Source organism: Melanostigma gelatinosum (assembly GCF_949748355.1).
Source record: "Melanostigma gelatinosum genome assembly, chromosome: 3".
In the NCBI taxonomy this organism is placed as follows: Eukaryota; Metazoa; Chordata; class Actinopteri; order Perciformes; family Zoarcidae; genus Melanostigma; species Melanostigma gelatinosum.
In genome coordinates this window covers 15,104,332-15,128,787 of record NC_136636.1, presented here as the reverse complement: position 1 = coordinate 15,128,787, position 24,456 = coordinate 15,104,332, and the positions used below count along the sequence as shown (strand labels likewise).

General features: G+C 42.3%; 1 protein-coding gene across 1 annotated transcript in view; it reads left to right on the top strand.

Annotated features, from left to right (window-relative positions):
* Nucleotides 1-3,484: 3,484 nt before the first annotated feature.
* erc2 (ELKS/RAB6-interacting/CAST family member 2) overlaps nucleotides 3,485-24,456 on the top strand; it is a gene marked incomplete at both ends in the record, with an annotated part of 29,352 nt that continues 8,380 nt past the window's right edge. Inside the window, 9 exons of the mRNA XM_079266101.1 lie at nucleotides 3,485-4,162; nucleotides 13,157-13,585; nucleotides 13,947-14,021; nucleotides 16,464-16,619; nucleotides 17,548-17,715; nucleotides 18,464-18,631; nucleotides 19,729-19,866; nucleotides 20,681-20,821; nucleotides 21,023-21,163. Of these exons, the coding sequence (XP_079122227.1) occupies nucleotides 3,485-4,162; nucleotides 13,157-13,585; nucleotides 13,947-14,021; nucleotides 16,464-16,619; nucleotides 17,548-17,715; nucleotides 18,464-18,631; nucleotides 19,729-19,866; nucleotides 20,681-20,821; nucleotides 21,023-21,163 (2,094 nt within the window). The remainder of the gene's footprint in view (nucleotides 4,163-13,156; nucleotides 13,586-13,946; nucleotides 14,022-16,463; nucleotides 16,620-17,547; nucleotides 17,716-18,463; nucleotides 18,632-19,728; nucleotides 19,867-20,680; nucleotides 20,822-21,022; nucleotides 21,164-24,456) is intronic.

The window sequence follows — 24,456 nt, the reverse complement described above, 5'->3', positions numbered from 1 at the left end:
GGTGCTCCAGTATTATCAGCTTCTGCAATAAGATGATACCCTCTTATTGCACTTTGGTCTTTTCCCTCTGCCTGGCATACTGAGAACTGTGCTGTGGTGCTGTGTGTGTGTGTGCGAGATGCCAACTGCACTAGTACTGATGCAATTAGTCAAGTAATTCATTACTCAATTGAGAAAATTGCTGAAACTGTTTTAAAGTCATTTATCCAACAAAAACACAAACTATTTGTTTTGGGTTTTGCTGTTTTTTCACTCTGTTAAAATCTGCTAAAATCAGTCATTGTATGGACTAAATGATGAATTGTTTTAATACTCATCAGACAGCCCTACACTGGATAATTTAACTTCTTTGATCAAACCAATTCAGCATTCCCATTCCACTGCAAATATCAAAGCTCCAGGAAATGAATCTGTCAAATCTTGGATTGTGGCACATCCATGTGATTAGAGTGTGTATGTATGCTGTGTGGACAGAAAACAGAAACACCTGAACAAAGGCAAGACAACAGCAGTTAAGTGAATATGTTTGATGCTTGTTGTTTATTTCTAAGGTGGAAGCCATATATTGTTGAGCATTTCTTTCAAGCGGGAACATTGCTCATCAACATAATGCAGTTTTACTCGGTTTAGCATACGTCATCATCATGATTACTTAAAAATAAATTTTTCTGGCATACAGTATGTGCCTTATATTAAAATGCTGACAGTTGAAATTGGCAGGAAACGAGGAGCGAGGGGCACGACATGCAACAAAGATGGAGCTGGAATTAAAAGCGTGAAAGTTGTGGTCGCATGCTCACATCCCAGATCACTGGCCCACCAGCACCGGCACAGTTGGCATGATATTTTAAACTTTTCCCCACATCACATTACATGGTTTTCTTGTAATTCACAATTACAAAGGCAGCTACATAAATGAATCAGAGCTGAAGTTGAATACCACAGCTGTCAGCGTTAATAAGAGGGTTTTCAAGGGCAGATAAGTGAAATTAAAGAGGTACAACAACAACAACAGTGGTGACATTGATCAAGTCTAAAAATGATACCAACACATGAACACAGAAAAGCTTCGTTAAAGGGAATAGATCCTAACAAACACTGACTGATAGATGCTTCACAGGATGCTGTGCTTTATGCTGCAAACGGGCCTAAAAATGAGATGAGTCATCTAAACTGACAACGATTCTAGATTATTAGAAGACCTTTATGTTGTTTTGTCTGTTCTGGTCATTGCTGAATGCAGTTTTCTTTTCTCCTAAAACATTGACCAACCAGACTTCACAGACCTGATGTAGCAAGCTGGCCACTGTAGATAAGAGCTGCATATTTAAAGGAATTTAATTTGCCAGTGTCTCTCAGAGGAACTAAAGACAAACAAACAAGTTGTTTTACACAGTTTTTAGGCTTTGACTGTAAAATCGTAACACATTCTCTGCCCAAGACTTAAAACAAACTCTGGGTGATTTGCTCTGCCATTTTATATTCATACTTTCCCATCCAGCCAGACACCGTTTACTTAATATTACTAACACAGACGACAGTGTCCTGTCTGACCTCCGCTGCCAGGCTGCAGTGATTGCCCCCTGGCAAAATATTTCCGCACAGATGATGCTTCAGTGAGTGCAACTGAGTGTTCCTGTCATCCAAAGTCTCACCGGATTTTATACACATAGGAGACCTGTTGACACATGCTTTTTTACGTGCCATGAATTGTCATTTCGTCCGTCCCTCAAAAGGAAAAGAAAAGAATATACATGAAGTTAAAAACAGCTCCCATGAAGCAGGCTGTGGCGTCACATCGGCACTGCTGCAACACACACACACACACACACACACACCATCTACATTTGGCCACGATTTTTTGGAAACTTCTGCAGCCGTTATGTCAGAAGACCTTATCTCGGTTAGCCCAGGCATAGTCACCATGGCAACTGGGTCTGATCAGCAAGTGTCACCTGAGGAGAGACAGTAACGGAGTTCACTTTTGATGGAAGAGTCACATTTATTTTGTCCCACAGACGCTCCAATGTTCATCACCAGACCGCCTGTAATACTAATAACCTCCGTCAGCGTCTTTGTCTCTAACATTTGTTGTTTAACTGCTTTTCTGTATTTTCCCTAAAAAAACATCCACCATAATGTAACAATGGCACTGTCGCGGTGCGTCACCTCAAGCTTGCACATATTACAGACTGTGGTATGTCTCGTGCTTTGTCGAAGCTTGAGGTGGCATGAAGAGGCATAACCGTTATTACAACATTAAAAATGAAGCCTCCCATATAATTGTCTCCTCATTAGCCAGCAGGCTCTAGAATCTTTTGAGTTATGCTAATTTAATTAAAGTTGTGGCTGGAAAGTCTGTACAGTGCATTTGAATTGCATAACATCATTGGTTATAAAATCATTGGAAGTCCCTTGTCTATTTTAATGAGAAAGTTGTATGCGTTCATGAGGCAATGCAATGCTGCAGAGGACTACTTTATGTCATATGCCATGGGCCTAATTATGTTAGCTGTCTTTTATAATTGATGTTCATTGCGTGGAGTTGGGGACATTGGAATGGTTGCGTTGTTTGGCTCAACACAGGAGGTGCATGTCGGTGTACTCGGGTGCTCTTTGTAGCATAGCTGTTGTGTTTCTGTGCATTTCTGAAATGTTGATATTCTTTCACTTTGGTTCAGTTTCCAACACTTATTACAGTAACAAACGCTGTATCCAAACATCACTGTGTTCTTTACAGAACATATGAAAAGAGCTGATCAAGCAGGGAGCCACGGAGTCAAACATCATACTCACATAAACCGCTGGTTCAGTCTTCACAGTATTACTGGATGCATTTATAGACACTAATAACCACCTGATACCTTTGAAGGGAATGAACTGTAGAAAGAACACAACCATCTCGTGCATTTCGTCTTGTCACTTCGTAGGTATCATTATTTATCATTTCATTTGCTGTTATAAAACAATTGGCCGTCATGTATTAGAACAGATATAATCATGTGTCCTGTGTTTATTATTTAGCTGTGGTTAAAATGCTGTCTTTCCTGACTGAAGTAGAAGTGTTGATTGGATGTAAATAAATGTTATCTAGGAGAAATAGGAGCCACATAAAATGTGACAATTTTATGCTGACGTTGACTAAAACAGTCTTAAAGCAAATATAAATATGTATTCCTTCAACCGTATAGCATCTCAGGCCGAATCAGTTTGTTTTACTCGACACAGTATCTAAGGGAATTGTACTGTGTCGTTATTTAAAGTGAATGTGTTTATTGCTTTGCCTTTTTATCTGACACACAAACAGGTGTTAGCCATCTAACAGGTGCTTCTCTCCCGTTTCCTCAGATCTGACTTTGATGTGTTCCCACCATTAAGGAAAGAAGTAAGTCACCCATGTGCAGTTCAGAGGGTCACAACAGTCCCACTTCAGCGCGCCTCTGTTAAGGACCCCTCCGGTGGCTACACCGCCCATTCACAGGACATGTACGGCAGTGCCAGAGCTGTAGGCCATATAGAGAGCAGCCCCGCACGGTCCCCGCGCCTGCCAAGGTCCCCCAGACTGGGCCATCGGAGGGCCAACAGCGGGGGCGGGGGTGGTGCGGGGGGGAAGACGCTCTCCATGGAGAACATCCAGTCACTCAACGCTGCCTATGCTACTTCGGGGCCCATGTACCTGAGCGACCACGAGGGCGTGGGCTCCACTGCCACCTACCCAAAAGGCACTATGACTCTGGGTCGGGCCACCAGCCGGGCCATGTACGGGGGCCGCGTCACAGCCATGGGCAGCAGTCCAAACATCGCTTCAGTGGGGCTTCCCCATGGTGACCTTCTGTCTTACAGTGACCTGGGCTCCCTCTCCATGCTACACCACCACCCCCACCACCACCAGGGGGTGCCCTCTGCACTGCTGAGGCAGGCGGTGCGGACCAGTGGCGGGGAGCTGCTGGAGATGCAGGTCCAGTTCAGGGACATGCTGAGGGAGAATGAGCTGCTGCGCCGGGAGCTTGACCTGAAGGACAGTAAGTTGGGATCTTCCACGAACAGCATCAAAAGCTTCTGGAGTCCTGAGCTGAAGAAGGAGAGGATCATGAGGAAAGAAGAGGCGGCGCGCACATCAATCCTCAAAGAGCAGATGAGAGTCAATCATGAGGAGAACCAGGTGAGACCATTCCTCTCAACTGTCATAATCCAGTCATGACTGCAGTGAATTGTAGTTTGCTACCCTGCTGTCTTTCTGTTGTCTTCTTTGATCTGTGCGTCTCTGCTTTCACCATTCACTTCTCTGCAATAGACCGCTGTCATCCTCAGTCCGGGAGTCCAAGAGAATTAATGCAGTCAGTGATGTTTGCGGTACTTGTTGAAACCTTTCTGGAGAGAGGTCTTTGTGCACATAAATATTTAACACGCACTCTCCTCGCATAGAACTCCAGAACAGAATCAATGACGGAGAGACCACTTGAGCCAAATACAAAAAAAAACACATTGATCTAGTTTTTGAAACACAAGCTAATATGCTGAGCATCGTGCCTTGTATGAAATCGTTTTATAATCCATAATTCTGACAGTGAAAACTTGCTCTTAGTTGTTTAATGATAAAGTGAAAAGAAACAATGATACTGCCGACTGGTGAATTGTAACTTCTGCGTGCAATCCGGCCACAACGTTGACTATAGTTTGTTTTGAAAGGTTTTTATCAGATTGGCATAAGAGTGCGACATGTCAAAATATTTGTTGCTTGCTTCAATGTGGGGGTTTAGTCATGGCCCAGTTAAATCAGTAAGTGACAAGAGTAGGCACAAGACCCAGGGACTCATGTCAAGTATGCTTAAAAAGCCTTTGTCTTAATCTATCGCTCTCCTCCCACTTCTCCTGTCTTTCCTTTACTTACTCTGACTGTGATCATCTCTCGCTGTCTACCTCTGTTAATCTGGCCTTCACCATCTTCAAGTAAACAACAGTCTGTTTTTCATCACTAAATTGCCCCACGCATAAAGTCAAGTGACAATAAGGTTCTAACAATGGCAATAACGCAGATATAAAATCAGCCAATCATCACTTGCTGCACTTTCTTTCAGTATGAGAACATAGTTCTCTGTCACCAGACAGAGCCATGGTTTAGTTTGATATTTCGGCTGCAGCACACACTGAGGTAGATTATGGAATCGGTCAGCGTTTTGCTTGACTGACTAGATTGAGCTCTACAGCGTTGTGTGTTTTGAGGCGGTTCTGTTGCGTGATGCAGCAGATTGTACCGCACTTTGAGCAACGTAAAGGCCGAGTTCAGCCGGCAGTACGTGGTCTTCCTGCCGGTCTGTCTGCGTTTCGCTCTGTCTGGTTGAGTGACGCCGTCAGACACTGAGCAGCCAGTTGAGTAGGCCACTCATTACTCTGGTGATTCCTAGAGGGGAGCCGCTTGTGCTCAGATTCTTTTATATCGTTATGATTCATGAAAATGTGTCGGGACAGTGTTTAAGAGGAGAACGTGCCTGTTCAAGATAAACCATGCACACTGACAGTGCCCGAGCCATTCATCATTTCATTTATTCCTTATTCATCACACAACGTGAATCCTTGTATATATTTTTAGTTTGGCGTCACACAGTGTAGGAGCTGAATGTGTCCGGCAGAATATAAAAGCTGTGTACAGTGTGGGCTTTCATGCCTTTGTGCTCGATACAAAGAGAGGACTTCTTCTATTCCCAGCCTTGTCCGTCAGTGTTCGCTCTGAATGATATTCATGTCCCTCCTATTTGGGTCCATTAATGAAGTATGTCGGCTAATAAAAGCCGGATGTGCCTTGTTACTATAATTGGTCTTTTCTGTCTTGATTTCTGGGCCGTGACGCGTTCTTACGTAAGTGTCCGTTTACTTAACGGTGGGATGGTTTGAGAGGCTGTCTGAGGAGCAAATTGCCTCATTAATAATGGAGTCATTTCAGGCCAATCATTAAATCTGTCTTATGGCACCTTTTACAGTTGCATCAGGTGCCTCGGCTTCTATTATCTTGAGCAAATACCATGCATTATTTATTTTGTGAAAGATAAGACCTTGGAATGTGTGCTTCTTTTGAACATTTCTTAGGAAACAAGGAAAAGCATTTGTTCATTAGTTTGTCTTTCCTTTGTTTTGTAAAGCACTGACTCCACTGTGAGTGAAATACTGATCCATTTGACTTGAATTCAGCAGAATGTTCTGTTGTGCTGAAGCTGGACAAGATCTGCTGGAGGCAAGTGTGTGAGCGAGAGCGGACCATATCTGACTGAGTCATGACCACTGCTGCTCAGCCACCCAGTCAGCCTTCATCAACGCAATCCCCAAAATGGAGGCTGAGCTTCCCGGATCACACTGCTCTGTCCGTGCATGGATACCTTGCCTCAGAGTCAAACATGACATTTTATTTGTATTCCTTACTGTGAGCTGGCGATTGGTACGTGCGACTGAGCACTAAAAGTGTGATGAACATGTGATCAGGGTGGGGCCGTTGTGTCTCAGGAAAGTGTCAGGGGTTGGGTCTATTTTGAGCACATTGTGGATAAATGTGCATGTGGATGCACATACAGTATGTGTGTACCGTACAGTCTGTGGTGTGCATGTGGGCGGGGATGTTTGTGATGAGAGGCTTCTTCCCTTTGTTGTGCCAGCTGGTAATGTGTGTGTGCAGAGGTTTAGTCATCACCACCAGTCTGTATTTTTTTGTGGGAGAGGTTTAGTCGTTTGCCCATGTGATTCATATGTATGATGATGCAGCAGGTGTGCAGCCCACACAGTACGTTGGGTTGATATTAAGCTCTCTTCAGTTGGTGGCAAACAAGCTTGCAGCAGTCACAGAAACAATGAGCACAGGAAGTATCATGTGAAACGTCTAAAGAGCTAATGGATATTTTCTTTACTAATTGCAGGGTTGGCAGTTTGATCCCCGTTCCTCAAGTCCACATGTCGATAATGCGTCAAAGCTAGATTTGTACTGCTCTTTGACATCTTATAGGCAAAATGAACAAATTAGACAAGCAAACTGTGTTTGTGTTTTGTAACAAGTAGCTATGCAGGAATGATGGATAAAATAAATGATTGTGAAACCAAAGTGTTCTAAGAAAAAGAGTACGCATACGTGTTCCTGATGGCTAAATGTATCTTGTGTAGCTGTGTGTCTTCATGTCTATACCTCTATCTGATGTTAGCAGTATCACATTCCACATGAATGTATGTAGCAGCTCATTAAGGATCATTGTCCTTGTTGTTCCTCTGCTCTGCATGGCTTGGAGCTTTGAGTGACTCTCCACTTTCCCACGTTGGGATGCCCACTGTGACGAGCTTTCATGAACTCAAATCGGAAAAAAAGGTTGCTTGAACCAAAGGGTGTTTACCCTAAACATTATTTTGAATCCATACTTGCGTGAGAGTGGTTTTGTAATTTGAAAGGCGTTGATTGGTAAACATGGCCTTTATATCTATTTGAATGGTATATTGATTGGCTGAACTGCTAGGCTGGCTGTCTGGCTCTCATGCAACAGTCCAGTGAAATTACACAGCGTCTGGGTCATGATGAAGTGAGGCGGTATATCACTGAGTGTTTTGCATCAGCGTGACGGGAAAGATTAAATAAATAGTATTAAATCACGTAGCTGTGATTCACAGAGCACATGCCAGAGCCTAACAGATGTTTTGTTGTGTGTGCAGCCTGTATTGTCCTCTTACAGCTGATGACATATAGGTTGCTATCCCACTTCCGTAACACTGTTGGATTCTCGGAAAAAAATATACAGAGCGTCTATTTTCGTCATTTAGCAATGTTAGCTATTGACAGGCTTTTTGACTGAAAGATGTATAGCAGTAGAAGTTTTCTGTTTATTTATTATTATTTTCAGTTTTTTCGCAGTTTGATTAGGTTTAGTTGACAAATCTGCCTGGTGAGGCTTAGAATAAATACACACTGCAGGAGGCAACATATACACATACAGTATCTACTGTGACTCTGTGTGCTTGTCTCTGCTATGCTAATGTGTACACCAGGTGTAAATACATCAATATGAATGCTAAAGAACCATAGATATTGTCTTTTTTATGCCAATGCGTTCTCCTTGTCGAATATTGCCGCCAATGTTACCAACAATGCAGTTCAACTGCCATCAGTTTGGGTTGGAGACACAGGTGTGTTATGCTAGTTGTAGCTAATGTAAACAGACTGTATGTGTAAAGTGAGGGGAGTTCCCCTTTTGAAGAGAAAGTATACTTTCCCTAGATATGTACACTCAAAGTGCATGGTGGTCTTTTTTTGGTGTAAAATTGAACAGTAAGACTCATCATCTGTGTTATCGGTGGGGTTTAGAGTGCCATCTTTTACGGACCTTATGCTGTAAATACGAGTCAACACTTGTGTGTGTACCTAATAGTACCCTTCACAGTGACACTTAATTAAAGGAAGCATAACCGGGCAGTGATCAGTAAACAAGAATATGAATATAAATATGAATGAAATATAGTAAATGGTGCTCTGCACACTGGATGAACTCTTATAAATACTGCAAAGAAGATATATTTCAGAATTCAGTGTTACTTAAGTCTGCATTCAGAGCGCTCTCTACCTTACTGTCAGCTGAGTGGATGAATAAATGCCACGTCTGCTGGCATGGCTGTGGGTGTAATTCTATATTGTCAGACATCACGACATACAAGATTGAGATTATGGATGCAGTGAACAGTAGGTTGCTCTGACTCAGCGCCTTGGAGCTGTCGTCCATCTGTCGGATACAAACTCCCACTCTCTCTTAACACACACACACACACACACACACACACACTAGCTGCTCTCGCCTGTACAGCCTGGTAAAAGACTTGAATGTCACCAGCATAAGTATCTATCTATGTACAGAGTAGCTTTGAGTTAATGTGTCACATGTCCACCACTTTGGTCCAGACTGACAGCAATCACTGGATGAATTGGCAGGAAACTAGATATTCATGGTCCACAGAGGATGAAACCTCGTGACTTTGGGAATCTCCAGACTTTCCCTCCAGCACGACATTTATGGTTTTGACAGACATTTCTCAACAATTATTGGAATTCTCTCGAAATGTGGTAAAGACATTCATATTTCCTTTAGGATCATTTGTAGTTACTTTGATGACCCCTGACTTTTGTTGTCTATCGCCATCATCCGGTCACATTTGTCCAGTTATTTGGTTTATCACCAAATACCTGCGATACTAATGACATTCCCTTTAGCTGCAGCTGCAGCTTTGTGTCTGTTGCTAATTAGAAAATATTATGCTTACCTGCTAAACTAATATTGTGAACATAGTAAACGTTATATCTGCAGAAGATCAGTATCTGCAGTATGAAAGCACTGCTGTGTACAGAACACAGAGCAGCTAACATACCTGTAGACTCTTAGTCGTGTTAATTTAACGTTTTGCCCACATGATAAAACACTACAGTATACGTGGGTATGTGTAATTAGCCGACATGTAAGCACATATAGCTTTTACCATTTTGAGAGGGGTTTTGGGGGGAAATTGAAAGAATTTTCCAATTTCTTGTCGATTGCAACTCTCAGAAGGAATTTGTGTTCCTGCACAAAAGGACTTATGACAGGCAGTTACCCCCGGCTGCCCCATGTGTCACTTAGAAAGGGGAGCACTGTAGCTGAACATCTCTCCTTCACTCTGTGGAAGCTCTGGAAGCTCTTTTTCAGGTTACGCTGCAAAATAAAAGCCTTCTCTTGAGTCAGGGTGACCACAACGTCAATATCCGCTGAGTCATGACTGACTCACAGGAACTGGGACAGTGTTTTCTGCTGTAGATGTCGGGAGGAAAGGCCACACAGTCTTTTTAAACCACAGTGCAATTATGCACTGGAATCGCTGCAGTTTAGTTCCAAGACAGCAGGTTATTGATCAGGACAGAGAGAGGGGTACGGATGAGGACCAGTGTCAGGTGAGATTAGAGAGAGAGAAGATATGAGGAGAGAGAAAAGGGTTGTTTTAACAGTTTGAATATTAAATGGGTAGCACAGGTAGGGTAGCAGCAGGCCAATATTTGCAGCAGCCTATTCTATACTTCTTTACAGTATGTATGTTTAAGAAGAGATATTTGTTTCTGTATGTTAATGTTATATGATAATAAGGACTATTCCACATGTATGAGGAATATAACTTGTATTGAAACTTGTTTATCAGTAAAATAAAAAGGGAGGTTTGACAGTGTACAGATTCGTTCTTTATTGTGACAGTAGTGACAGAAGGTAAATGAACGAGAGTACACTCAGTGTGGAATTGAGAAGTTAAAGATGTATTAAGTGGTTTCTGTTGCCGGCCCAAATGGCACTGACTCTCTGGAGTGAGTGTGACCAGAACTGTTGATGATGGCAGCAGTCCTGCAGTCAGCAGAACAATTCATCAGCTCCTCTTTCTATTACAAACACTGCCCCCTGATGGTTTGAGGAGCACATGTGTACACTATCCTGTACAGTCTCATTGGAAGAAGGCGTATGGCTGCCCTCCATCCTGTCTGTTCTGTACTGAGGAAGTGAGCCAACAAGATGTGTTAGAGCGATGGAAAAACAGATTCAGTTTTTTACTTTGGTATTTGTCCTTTAGTTATGTTCAAGATGAATGTGCTGCTGTTTTATCCTGCGGCGTTAATAGCATCAATAAATCAGAGCTGCAACTGATGACTTTTATTTATGGATTCATCTGACGATTGTGTTCTCGACTAATTGTTTGGTCTGTAAATGTCAGAATTTACAAATATTTATGTTTGAGAAGCTGCAATCAGAAAAATGCATTTTTAAGCATTTTTGCTTGAAAATGACTTACATTTTTAATCAGTTCTAAAAGTAGTGGCCGATTTATGAACTAGCTAATGAATCTGACTCGTAAATTAATTTAGTATTTGTTTGTGATCTAGCTGTTATTTCTCTTACACATACAGGATGTTTGGTATGTGATGTGAGATACAGTATATGTGCATAATAAAGTATAGGAATATCAGCAAGTTATATTCATATAAAGCCCAAAGAAAAACAAATGTGACTTGGAAATAATTTATGACAGAATAAAACCGCACCAAACCAAGTTATTAATGTCAATGCCGTTTAAAACTTTATCTTCATAATCTTCCAGAAATGAAATCTCAACAAGTAATATTTTTCCTGTGGGTATATTGTGAATATAATTAGTTGTAACTGAGGGCTGAAGGATGATTTCGAGACAGCTGGACAGACTGATGGGTGTCTTTTCAATTAAAATCTCTGGCCGGTTTGTGTTGATCATCCGTCTCTGTTGCATCATGCTCTGACGCTCTGTTTTTACCATGCATTTGTTTTTCTGTTCATTCTGCCCATGCTCTGCAGCTGCTGGATGCCAGGAGAACCAAGGTTTGTCCCTATGTTTGCACCACGTGTTGCGTGCACAACATAGAGTCACCTTCAGTGTGTCGTGTATTTTCACCTGGCAATCCCTTTGCGCCATTACAACCTCCTCTCCTACGAATATCTGAAAGGAAGTGAACTCCTTGTGAACCCTCATATGTTCCCCTATAAACTATAAACTTCCAAGAGTGTTGGGTTTGTTCAATTGTGTCAATCCGAATGTGTGCGGTGCTCCTTCCCCCTGCGGTACCACAAACCCTACAACCTCAGACTTCCTGTAAAGTGGGTTTAACAATCTGCTTGCTCTCCTCTAAATCCTGATTGGGCCATTTTCTGAACATAGATTGATCTCTCTCTGGAGATATCTGCTGGAAGAAAATGTCAACAGGCAAGCCCAAGCCGGAGACAATATGTGACAGAAACTCAGCCCCAATAGTGTTCCCATGAACCCAGAACCAACACCCCTGCACACAAAGAAATATAGTAGGCTTAATAGTGTGTGTTTTTATTTGTATTTAATCCTGGACACTCAAAAACAAGTATGCACATTACTGTGCCTACTCTATAATAAACTGTCTGAGAAGTTCGAGGGAGGTCAGAGACTTTCTAGTGGGTTGGTGGTTTTGCCCGTCCTGGCTCTCTGTCCTTCTCTCCAGCCCCTGCTCACTCCCCAGACCTGTCAGTCCTGGTCACATGACATCCCCTCCCACCTACACACCTGTTCCCACTTTCCTCATCAGACCTGTAGTTGCTAGAAAACACACCTAAAACATTTTACTCGACTATATATTTGGAGTTTTTTACGATAAGTAATTGTTCTTTGTATGTAAGAAACATTTCACCAACAAAGACCACACTTCTTATGATTGCAAATTAGTTTGAAATAACATAACATACAGCACAAAAAACTGAATAAATAGAACTGAAGCCACCGGGAGATAATTGACAGACTTATACAGGGAGACACAGTTTGTTAAATCAGGAGAAACTTAATTGACAGTGAACAAATACATTTATTAAATTGTGCAAAGTAAAACAAATGTTGGAGAGTCGACACTGGTGATTTATTCAAAGGAGTAGTTGTTGTCGTTAGCCGAAGCCTATTGAGCTCAGGATGTATCCAATTGATGCGTTGATTAGTCTTCCTCTTCAGCTGTGTCTTTATTGGATCACAAACCAACCACAACTGCATACCGCCACCTACTGTATGGGAGGGTGTAGTGCAAACCAACTATAGGTTCTGTTGTGGCGTCTGTTTATTCATCTAAAATGTTTGACTCCTTGTCCACCTACGATAGATCACGGCTCAATAATATAACCATATGCATACAGTATTTACCAGATGCCACCGCTGAATCACAGTATTTGTATCCAAGCTGACTGTCAGAGAGCAAAGACCTCTGCTGCACTGCAGGGAAGCATCTTCAGCTGTGATAAGCACGTTAACAACCTCATTAACACTGTCTAAAACAGAGCAACCTATTAAATTAATAGGTTTGACAGCTGTGATTTATTTTAAGCCATAATATATATGACTCCAAAGGATTCAAATTTGATCCTTTTTACAGAATGGAGAAAATAAATCCCATGAAAAAATAGTTTCCAGTCTATTTGCGCCTAACGAGTGGGAAGTTCCCCCTGTTTGCATTTTTCCACAGAACTGCGTGCACAAGCATTTTAGGAATGTGTTTATGTGTGTCTACCCTCATGTGTAGTGTTGCCATGAAAAACTTTGCTTTGTGTTTATTCCTGAAATGAATTTCAATACACAGACTCTCTTTCAGCATCTCCAGATGACTATCCAGGCTCTTCAGGACGAGCTGCGCACACAACGAGACCTGAACCACCTGCTGCAGCAGGAGGGCATCAACCGCTCCGACCACTACACCACCATCGAGCTGACGGAGGAGAACTTCCGTCGGCTGCAGGCCGAACACGACAGGCAGGCCAAGGAGCTCTTCTTGCTGAGAAAGACACTCGAGGAGATGGAGCTGAGGATCGAGACCCAGAAACAGACACTCGGAGCAAGGGACGAGTCCATTAAGAAGCTGCTGGAGATGCTGCAGAGCAAAGGGCTGCCCCCGGGGCCGGGCAGGGCCTCTGAGGAGGAGGAGCATGAGAGAGCTCGGCGCATCGCTGAGGCGGAGGCCCAGCTCGGACACCTGGAGGTCATTCTGGATCAGAAGGACAAGGAGAACATCCATCTGCGAGAGGTAGTCTATGACCAGGGTGGCGTTGATATTAATTACATTAATTAGATTCACTGTACAAGGCTGAACATTGACAGTTTTTTTTTAGTTTGTTGTCACTAGAGGGCAGTCCCGTGTCTCTCATAATCAGCGTGCTCTGTTCTACAGCTCATATTGTAGCATGTCGATTATGTCATGGAGAAAGTGAAAACTGCAGAACACATTAGTTGCATTAAACGTTTTGCATGTATAAAAGACAAACTTTAAATGCATTTTTAGTGTTTACATTTTTCTTTTTGCTATTTTCGTCATATAATCCAGTTTTCAGTAGAGTTTACATTATGTTCTGCTGTTCTGGTGCATCATAATGTGTCTTTTCTAAAAGGAACTACACAGAAGAAATCAACTGCATCAGGATCCAGGCAAAACCAAGGCCCTGCAGACCATCATAGAGATGAAAGTAAGAACCTGACTCATAATGTACAGCCTGACTGTAACCACAGCAGCAGTCACCATAAGAAAGAACATCTTTAAATATCCTCAAAATATGGTGAGGGTTATTAATATGTTGTGTATTATTTTATCCAGCTAGAATCTTTTTAGCATGATGGTTCCTCCAACTATGGCTGTATACAAACAAACAAGCTAACCATGCATGATCTGTCTAAAGCCAGATGTTGAAAGACAGATGTTTCTCTATATGTGTTTGGTTGTACTATGTAAACTGCTGCATGTCTAAACAGATCTGGTGTGTGTTCGACTAAATCTATTGTTGCCATTGTGATCATCAGCAGCTGAGTCAATAGTCGACACATCTCTCTATCTCTCTCTCACACACGGACACCCAGACACACTGTGTATGTGCTCACAAAGCAGTCGTGTAAACATTAACAATCAATATTACTGTTCAACATTACAGCTGTCGTTGCTGGAGAGGTGCAGCAGCCAGTCATGCCAAGCTGCATCACACTTGTTCCATGACAAGTAATTAACGTCAATAATTAAACAGCATAGGCTGCAGGTTCATCATTTCAGCTTCACTTTGTGCAGAGCTTTGTTTTACGTTTTCCCTCAAAGTTTTTGAAGACGCAGAAATATGCAAAGCTGAATTACAGCTAAATGTTTGACAAATAATGCACAAGCTATTTTGAATGTTCTATTTGATGTAAGCTCTTAAAAGTCTTAAAAGTGCATCTTTGATTTGAATAATTCACTTAAAATATAACGAGAGAAAGAATATGTACGTAATGTTTGATGTAACTTTAAAGCTTCAGGGGAAACGTAAGGGTCATTTAAATATTGGGACAAACATTCATATTCCATAAAAGATATTTAAGAAGATGGACTGCAGTTTTAGAGACCCCGCCCTTCACCATCGAGTGTGGTTGCCTTCAGCTCAAGCAAATGAAATTTGACAAACATATTGCATTCTTTCAAACTGATGCAGCTGTAATATGCAAATGTGATTTTATAAAAATGTCTATTCGGATGAACACTTGTTGTGCGGCTGAGCTGTACCAGTGTTGTACCGCTGTAGACTCCACCAGCCTCACTGCAGAGGCCTGACATCACTTCCTCAAAATAAATCATGACATCATCGCTGAGCTGACAGCCCCTCTCACTCGGCTGGGTCGGCCCTGTGCGTGCAGGCCCCAGCCTTCACCCAACACGGTCATGTGACATCTGTGCTCTGGGATCTTGTGGATTTGCATACAGAGCGAGGGAAGACCCGCCTCCTCCTCCTCCTGTGCTGTGCAGGAAGACCCTGCATCTCTCCCCTCTCCTCACTCCCTCTGCTGTGTTGGTGCTGATGCTGAGGCACGAATAATCCTCCCTCCCCGTCTCCCCTTCATCCCCCCCGCCCTCTCTTCCTCACTCACCAGAAACAGTGCACGGTATATAGCCTGCCTGCTGCTACCATGGAAACAGGTGTGGTTGTTTATGACAGCGAGAGGCCAGTAGCAGGGAGATAGATAGGACGAGAGACACACAGAGGCAGGGAAAGAGAGATAAAGAGCAAGAATTACTGACCAGGTCGATGTGCCAGTGGATGGAATAAAATCTCCCTCCTTTGAAGGTACGGTGTCTATGTATTGCAGCGACGTTAGTTCATTGATGTTCTTATCGTAACAGAGAGACTGAGGTGAGATGCAGCGGCAGTGCGAAGTGGATGTACATGTGCAGTGTTCATGCATTAACTCCTGAGATCCTTCGCGGATAGTCCATCGTTCCTCATTACGACACATTTCCCATGTTCCTCTGCAGCGGGCTGTGACTGACCCTGCTAACGGCCACAAGTTCAGAAGTTCAGAGCCACGAGGAGGAAAGAAGGAGAGACACAAAAAGAGAGTGAGGAACAAGGTTGCTCTATGCGCCGCTGGCGAGGGAGATGGACCATGGCTGATCTTAAAGACGTTGTATTATTTATTCAAAAAGCCATGAAGCTAAAGCTGCACTCACAGTCGCAGTCCAGACACTGGATTCTGCATTGATCTGCAAGCAACTACGGCGAAAGCTACAGCTTGTTACTTTTCTTCCTCACGTTTCTCTCCAGTCCTGGCTGATCTCTCCGTGCTGGATGTGTGCTCAATATTTCCCAATGGTGATTACTCCTCTGAGCGGCTGCAAGGAGCTGGGTAGAAAGCTTCCAATTTCACCGACGGATACTGCAGTTGCTCTCGGCCACACCAAAGAGCTTCTTCCAGTCTCTCTTCATCGTGCGACATCTTTCTTTCTCACTCCCTCTGTCTTTTAGTCTCTGTATCTTTTTTTAGTTTTTGTCAATCTTTCTGTCTGTTCCGGACTCTCGTATCGATTTCAGTTTCATTTGCAGCGTAGAACTGAAAAAAAGACATGCCAGTCTGGGTTTTGAGGTGTGTCTCCTCTGCATGTTTGTGTGCAGGACACCAAAATTGCTTCTCTGGAGCGCAACATTCGAGATCTGGAGGATGAGATTCAAATGCTGAAGGCGAACGGCTTACTGAACACAGAGGACAGAGAAGAGGAAATCAAACAGATGGAGGTCTACAAGAACCACTCTAAGTTTATGAAGTCCAAGGTACCGTCTGCACTGTGCATGAAATACAGATCCTGTTCAAAATGTGGCTGGAAAAACGAACACGATTGAGTCGTTGGGGATGCAGATAGAGCTGTGCAGATAGGAGAATGCTAAATTAAGCTGCTGTGTCTCTGCTTTAGCATCCAGTGTCATCAGCAAAGTGCCCTGTTGGCAACTATCTGAGGGATAGTTTTTTTTTAATTTTTTTTTTTAAAGAGCTCAGTGTCAAGAAAACCAAAAAAAGGCTAAATCAGCAAGCGCATGCTTTGGCATAAAGAAATACTTATCATTTCTTCCTTCCGTACGTATAAAAGCCTGTTACTTTATTATTACGCTGTCAACAGACAATTGTGACTTACATTATGTTCAAAGAATGAAGCACGCCCGCCAAGTGATAGCTTAGTTTTTATGAAACAGACTTTACCTGCTTTGGTGTTCAGATCAGTGTTTTTGTCCACCCGCTCCCCATGAAGACATGATGGCTTGTGTTACATTAGTTAGAGCCACACTGGCAACACACCAGCCGAGCTACCGGAAATCAGTGATCGTATCAAGGTGCATGTGTCTGCCGTTCTCTGAGGCTCATATGTCTCTCCGGAGCTTTGGCTCCATGTTTACATACCGCTCCTCACATCAGTCGACCGGGCGTAGACCTGCCACAGTTTTGTTGTTCTATTTTTAGACTTCTCTTCATTAATCATGAATAGAGATGATGTATAATATATGATGAATGCAGGGGAGTTAGTCCCAAATGCATTTTTAATGGGAAAATGTATTGATGAAAATAGCAATAGCCGCACTGACTCGCTCGCTGTTGGCTAACAAGAGGTTTCCCACTCATTGTCGAACACGCGCACATGCATACGCTGTGAACGTTACAATGCTCACATATAATGCTCATGTAAATGGCTGTTTCACGTGTCTGTAGATTGACCAGCTGAAGCAGGAGTTGTCAAAGAAGGAGTCGGAGCTGCTGGCTCTGCAGACAAAACTAGAGACCCTCAACAACCAGAACTCCGACTGCAAACAGCATATCGAGGTGCTAAAAGAGTCTCTCACTGCCAAGGAGCAACGTGCTGCCATCCTTCAAACAGAGGTAATGGGAAAAGAGCTGAAGTTGTTTGTTCACATACATTAAATCAACCTGACAATACACTGCCTCACAAACATCACATACTCCAAGCCAAACTGAGCAAATAATAGGCTTGCCCTGAGCCCGAGGCTTATTCCGGGAAATCATATCAGCAATTTATTTACTTTGGGACTAACTTACCGTGACTCAAGGCACCACCAAAGAAATGCGCAGTCCTGTCCCAGCACATCTAATAAACATTGAAAACATCAAATAGCTGCACTAATACATCGATTACTGTGGAAGCATTACGGCAACTTTGATGCACAAACTGAAAATCATCACCACATTAATAAATACCTGCTCAGCACCCGTGTTCCTTTGCAATTGAATGTAGATTAAGTTTAATTCTCAAAAGATTATTGTATTGTAAGCACACTCACTGCTAGGGCTGCCCCCCCGTGGTCTGTTAGTGGACTAATCGCTTGTTTTGGTCTTAGTCAACCAATATTTCTTCAGTCGATTGGTCATTTTTTAAATGCTTTTTAATGCCGAATGAGTCATTTCCAAGGAACGTATGAGCACATTGCTTGTTAACACAAGATTCAAAGTAATGCTTTTGTGTGATTCTTTGTGGAGTTTTACTCCGCTGATTAAATCAACCAATCAATAAGCCGACAGAGTCGCATGAGTGTTGGTCAACTAAGGATTTCTTTGGTCGAGGACAGCCCTACTCACTACAGTGTGCATTCTGGGCCGTGTCTTGCTTCAGGTGGATGCTCTACGTCTGCGTCTGGAGGAGAAAGAGTCCTTCCTGAACAAGAAAACCAAGCAGCTGCAGGACTTGACGGAGGAGAAGGGAACTCTCGCCGGGGAAATCAGGGACATGAAGGACATGCTGGAGGTCAAAGAAAGAAAGATCAATGTCCTGCAGAAGAAGGTGAGCATCAGAGTTGAAGAGAGCTTTGCCATTTCGGGTGCGAGAATACAAACTGAGGAAAATATTGAAATAATTCGCCATAACCATTCACTAACCACGTTATTGTTACATTATTTATCGGTTACACTGAACTGTGGTGAGTAGGCGATGGTCTATGCCGGTGCACTCCAAGTGTAATTTGAAATGAAGGACGAGCGTAACGAGTTAGACTCTTGTGTCCTGGACTAAACCTGTCACTCTGTGGAAATACAAAGCAGAGCGGTCACTCTCTCCATTTAGAGTGAGAGAGTCTCTGTTGCTCTCAGGGGGAAAGTGTCCATAGAAAGACAAGCTAGAAGATATTTATGCTCTTCTCTCACTGGCTCTTGTGTGTGTGTGTGTGTGTGTGTGTGTGTGTGTGTGTGTGTGTGTGTGTGTGTGTGTGTGTGTGTGTGTGTGTGTGTGTGTGTGTGTGTGTGTGTGTGTGTGTGTGTGTGTGTGTGTGTGTGTGTGTGCTATAAATACCCACAGAGTGTTACTCCCTCTCTCACCCTGACCTGCTCACCCATTCCCGTTGCTTCTTTTTCTCTCCTCTCTTGTTCTATCACACCTCCTCTCCCTCATCCGTCCACTTTTATCTCTCGTGATTTCTAAATCTTTGTTTCTCTTCTGATGCGGTTGATAATTCGGGTTTGTTTCTCTGCTGTGTCAATCATATAAAATAGAACAATAGATCAGAGCACATTTTAATGTCTTTAAATAGTTGTGTTTTTGCATTAGTTAATGCACAATTCCTACTTTCTCCCAGATGGCAGCTTGATGTAGATGCTGTTCTACTCTTTATTCTGCTTCTCAAACTCTTCCTAAAAGTCTGGCAGCTTTTGATGTATTTCTTGAAATAGAAAATGCTTCGCTGTAAAGCCCCAGCACATTTCAAACTTTGAACATGACGTTGTCTGTAGTGGGTATTAATCATCAAAGAATTGAGTAATCTCTGAGTCGAGCTATAACACCAACTTTAAACACTTTTAAATGCTATTTACCTCTGCTTCTCTGCTTTTTCTCTCCCCTGTGCCTCCACCATCCTCCCGGTCTACTCCTCCTCCTCGCTGTATCAGATTGAGAACCTGCAGGACCAGCTGCGGGACAAAGACAAGCAGCTGGGGAACCTGAAGGACAGGGTCAAGTCCCTGCAGACCGACTCCAGTAACACAGACACTGCCCTGGCCACCCTGGAGGAGGCGCTGTCAGAGAAGGTACAGCACAGTACTGCACTTTAGCATTAGGATTAGCATACAATGAGTGTGCGCGGTTGGGATTTGAACAGCAGTTGGTGTCTGTCCCACTCACTGGAATTGGGTTTGATTTTAGGGCCTGTATCTATGAAACTGCTAAAAATCGAAATTTTGGACTGCTTTTGGAAAAAGTCAGACATTTTAGGAATACACTTTTCGTGAGAGTTAAATGAGATAAAAACGTTAATAACCGTACAGTAAATATAAAACTATCACCAGCAGAGTCTCCAGGAAGTTACTGCTCCAGACCAAGAAAAAGTCGAACACATAACGGCGATATGTCTGTTACAGATCAAACAAACAAGACAGAATGTGTCAATTTGTCAGATTTAGGTTTTTTAGGTTTAGGTGGATTTTACTTGGACAGAGACAGGCTAGCTGTATGCTACGCTAGGTTAGCTGTCTGCAGGTGGTAGCTTCAAACTTGTGTACTGATATGACTGGTATCAATCTTCTCTAATTATCAGCAAGAAAGCAGATAAGCGTATTTCCCAAACTTTTCCTTTTAAATCAAAGATTAAAGTAATAACCCTTCACCTTTAGGCCTACTCGCAAACTTAAGCTTTTGTTGATGACATTTCTCACAACTTAAAGGTGCCACTTGACAGCTGCTCTGGAAGCTTACTCTTACACTTTAGTCTTAAGTCGCTTGACAAATGTGTCTTATTGCTCACCATCAGCTAAGACTCTTTAAACTCCTAAATTGTCTCTTCTTCTGTTTTTGCATTCTTCAATGTAACTCCCTTAATTCATTTTGTGTATGTGTGTGCGTTAGGAGAGGATTATAGAGCGTTTAAAGGACCAGAGGGACAGGGAAGACAGAGAACGTCTGGAAGAAGTGGATTCATATAGGAAGGAGAACAAGGATCTGAAGGAAAGGGTCAACAGCCTGCAGATAGAATTAACAGATAAAGAGGTCAGTGAGTATGCGTGGAGCAAAGAGATGTGTGTACGGGTGTGTCCACATGGCTGCATATTGTACACATGCTGTGCCTTTATGTTTCTCTACTCTACTGTTCTGTGCAGTATATTCTGTCTTGATATGACATTTAAGCTGTGGCACTTTGGCGCAGTTAGAACTGGTTTGAACCTGTGCCGACTGTCTGTCCACCTGCAGTCCTGTCTCATCGATTTAAAGGAACACGCTTCATCGCTGGCATCCTCTGGCCTCAAGAGGGATTCAAAGCTCAAGTCACTAGAGATCGCTATCGAGCAGAAAAAAGAGGAGTGTAGTAAGTTGGAGACGCAGTTGCAGAAGGTAGGTGTGCGTTTCACAGTGCAGAATGACTCATCAGGCTGTTGTGTCAAAGTTATTTTGATTTAATGAAACGGGTGACGACTCATATTGAACCTTGATATTTAGTCAGTTCCTGGTTTTTTACAGGACAGTTACATCGTTCTCGACACAGATAGTCATCCTCCCCTTTTGTAACACTGGACTCAGATTTATGTCATTCTGTCAACATTGGTGTTGCAGTTAAAGAGGGAAAAATCTGCAGTGGTAATTTAGGGCTAAAAAACCCTCAACAGTTCAGTAAAGCTCATCAGTAAACATCATACCACGGCAGTTTATCAGAGCAAATACTTTTTCATACAAATTTACAGCTGTATGCAATACAGTCTTACTACAAGGTCCCTGTAGTAGCTGTTCTTGAGCTATTCATTGTCTCCCGTAATCTACATCTGAAAACGAAATCTAAAGTTACATTTTATGACAACTGCAACTCCACGTGCTAAGAAATACCATGTGATATGATCAAAAGCTCCAGAACAGAAACTACATGGTGGCTGTGGTAAGTTTGTTTTGTAGGTTTTTTTTACTTTAATTTTCCCATTTAGTTTGGTGAGGGCAGAGGCATATAACACAAAAGACTGAATGCACTTATACAAGAAACATAGACTCCATAATTAAAATCCCACATACATCTATTTGAAAATGCAGAGAAAATGCATCAAGATCTCTGGCTTAGGTATTTAAAATATCAAAATATATTTTAAAAAACAGACCCACCTACCCCGTATGCCCTATAACTTTACCCATTAGCTGCACACGGAAAGTTTAAACAAGTACAGTTGATAAGAAACAGACTAAATTGAAAGCATTGTGAAATTATTAACATTTATTGTTGTTGTGTATTGAGGAAGAGGTTCAGGAGGGAAGTTGGCTATTTTATTCACCAAAACACTCAACAATTGTTCATGATAAATGCTTTTCAACTTTGGCTGCGCTGTGGGGAGCTTCTCTGTCCTGAATGAAGTCTTGAGAGATGTCCCTCATTAATTGCACTGAACTTTAGATAAGAACCAATGCTTGCTGCTGTGAACAAAATAATTAGCTGAGTGTGAGTCCAGGGACCACTTGGGTGGAGACTTTAAAGTAGTTACAGACTTCACCAATTGTGAATTATTCCTTTTATTCTTAGAATCTAAAGAGTTTGGTGTCTTTTCTTTCCCTGCTCATATATTTCTGTAGCTGAGGGCTGACACTGTTATTTTCATGGAGGATCATTTTGAATGACGAATCTCAAATTCCTCAACAGAACACACTTTGTGTGCATATAACAAGGTGAAAACTATGAAAACCTGTAATTCCTTATCTGTTACTATCACTGTAAACCAGAAACGTGAACCTGCCTTATGTGAAACACAGTGAATTAGGATAATAGCTACCATCACGCTTTCTCTCCTGTAACGGGCTGCACTGCTTTGATAGGCCGCTGCAGAGAACGGACCATTATAGACCCTCCCTCGCCTCCTCCTACTCCATAACCCACTGACTATCCCTGTGTCTGTTCCTCTGCATTTGTCCGTGATGTGTAGCCCTTAACCTGTAACAACATGTGCTGTACTGAGACTCTGTTACTGCTCTGTCAAACATGTATTGTAACATGTCTGATCCTGCTGTTCTCTCCTCTGGCTCAGACTAAATCCTAACACTTACTCTCCCGCCCTACTCCCTTCCTCAACCCCTCCGTTTGCAATGTAGCAAGCTGAGCAGCTATTCAGTCACATGAACAATCCTGTAAGTCCCTCTCTTGAGCTCTCTGAGGCGCATATTGAAAGCATGAGGACCACTGATAACTTCTTTGAAACATGCTATATGGTGATCATGCCAGCCCTAAGAATAGGTTCTGCTTTCACCCACTGAGCCAGCCTGAGCATGTTGATCATCGCACTGTACTGATATAATGAGCTTTATACTGCACTCACAGGCCTGTGCAACGTACTCATTCTGCAACTATTGGTGTTTGTGACACGTGTGGTGAGACTGGTGCAACATATGCAGTATTTAAAGTTCACTTTATTTGATCAGTTGGAATTATACAGTGCATATTATTCTCTTCTAATTGTGGCTCTGTACTTGGTGATTAGTTTGTTTCATAACTACAGTGTGATTTTCTTATTCTTGCACATACGAGATAAAAGGCTCTGCACACTTTTGTCCAATGAAAGAATTTAAAGATAAGGCTAAAGTTACCAGTCACCAGACCTTTATCATGTTTGAGAACAGGATATCGAAGAGCCTAAATCTATATTCAGCATCAATTTCTTCACAAAGGCTACTCGGATATTGTATGTCATGGAAGTCAAGGGACATGGCCAGAGGGGGTTAACTTCTGATTAATCTTACAATCGTTTGAAGTACTTTGATTTTTGTCTTTTTAAAAATCAAGTTTATTTAGAATCCCCATAAACATCCAATTCAAGCTTTAAATAGTTACGAGGGATGCACTGATACAGATTGTATTTTAAAACTGATACTCACTTATACCACTGATGCATTTTTGTGGTGTTTAGTAAAATCCGAGGTACAAAACAGGTTAAGCTTCGATTATCCCGAGGTACTTCATTTTGTGTATAGGTGTACAATATATCACAGAAACAGAGGATAAATCAACACAGAAACAAATCGGGAAAATAAAATAATAAAATACAAAAGCCATTAAAAGTGGAATACCTAAAACCTCATCTTTAGCACAATTCTCTCATCAAAGTCCACATTTATACCCACAGGCTGAATGGAATCTAATTTCTATGTCCAGATTAGTGGATCTAAAATAACTTGATGCATATTTTACAATTTGAATAATTGAGAAACATCTCCCACAAGCTAAATCCTCCATCGCTCCTCATGCTTAAAATATGAGACTTACTGTTAGCCGACAGATCAACTTGGCCCCTGTTGCTTCTGTTTCTCCATTATTTTGACTGAAAATCGCAAAGACTGCGCAGCTTCGTTGGGTTTGCATGACATAGTCGACCTTGTTGCATGTTGTCACTGTCAGTGTTGCCGCGCTTTTCTCTCGTCTCAGTGTGGCGCTGAGGGTTAGCTGAGGTATCAGTCGTGGTTGGAGATCACTGCAGTGTTTTGGTGGATGCTCTCTGGCTCTGTACAACTCTTGCACTTTTGCGACCTGTGTTGACATGTGTGGCTGAATATTGTCTCAAGGGTGATGCGTGTACCACTGTATTGTACTTCATAGAGAGTTACAAACTGTTGCAATAATGGTGAAAATAGTCCATATTGATCAAGCAGTAAAGCTCTGATTA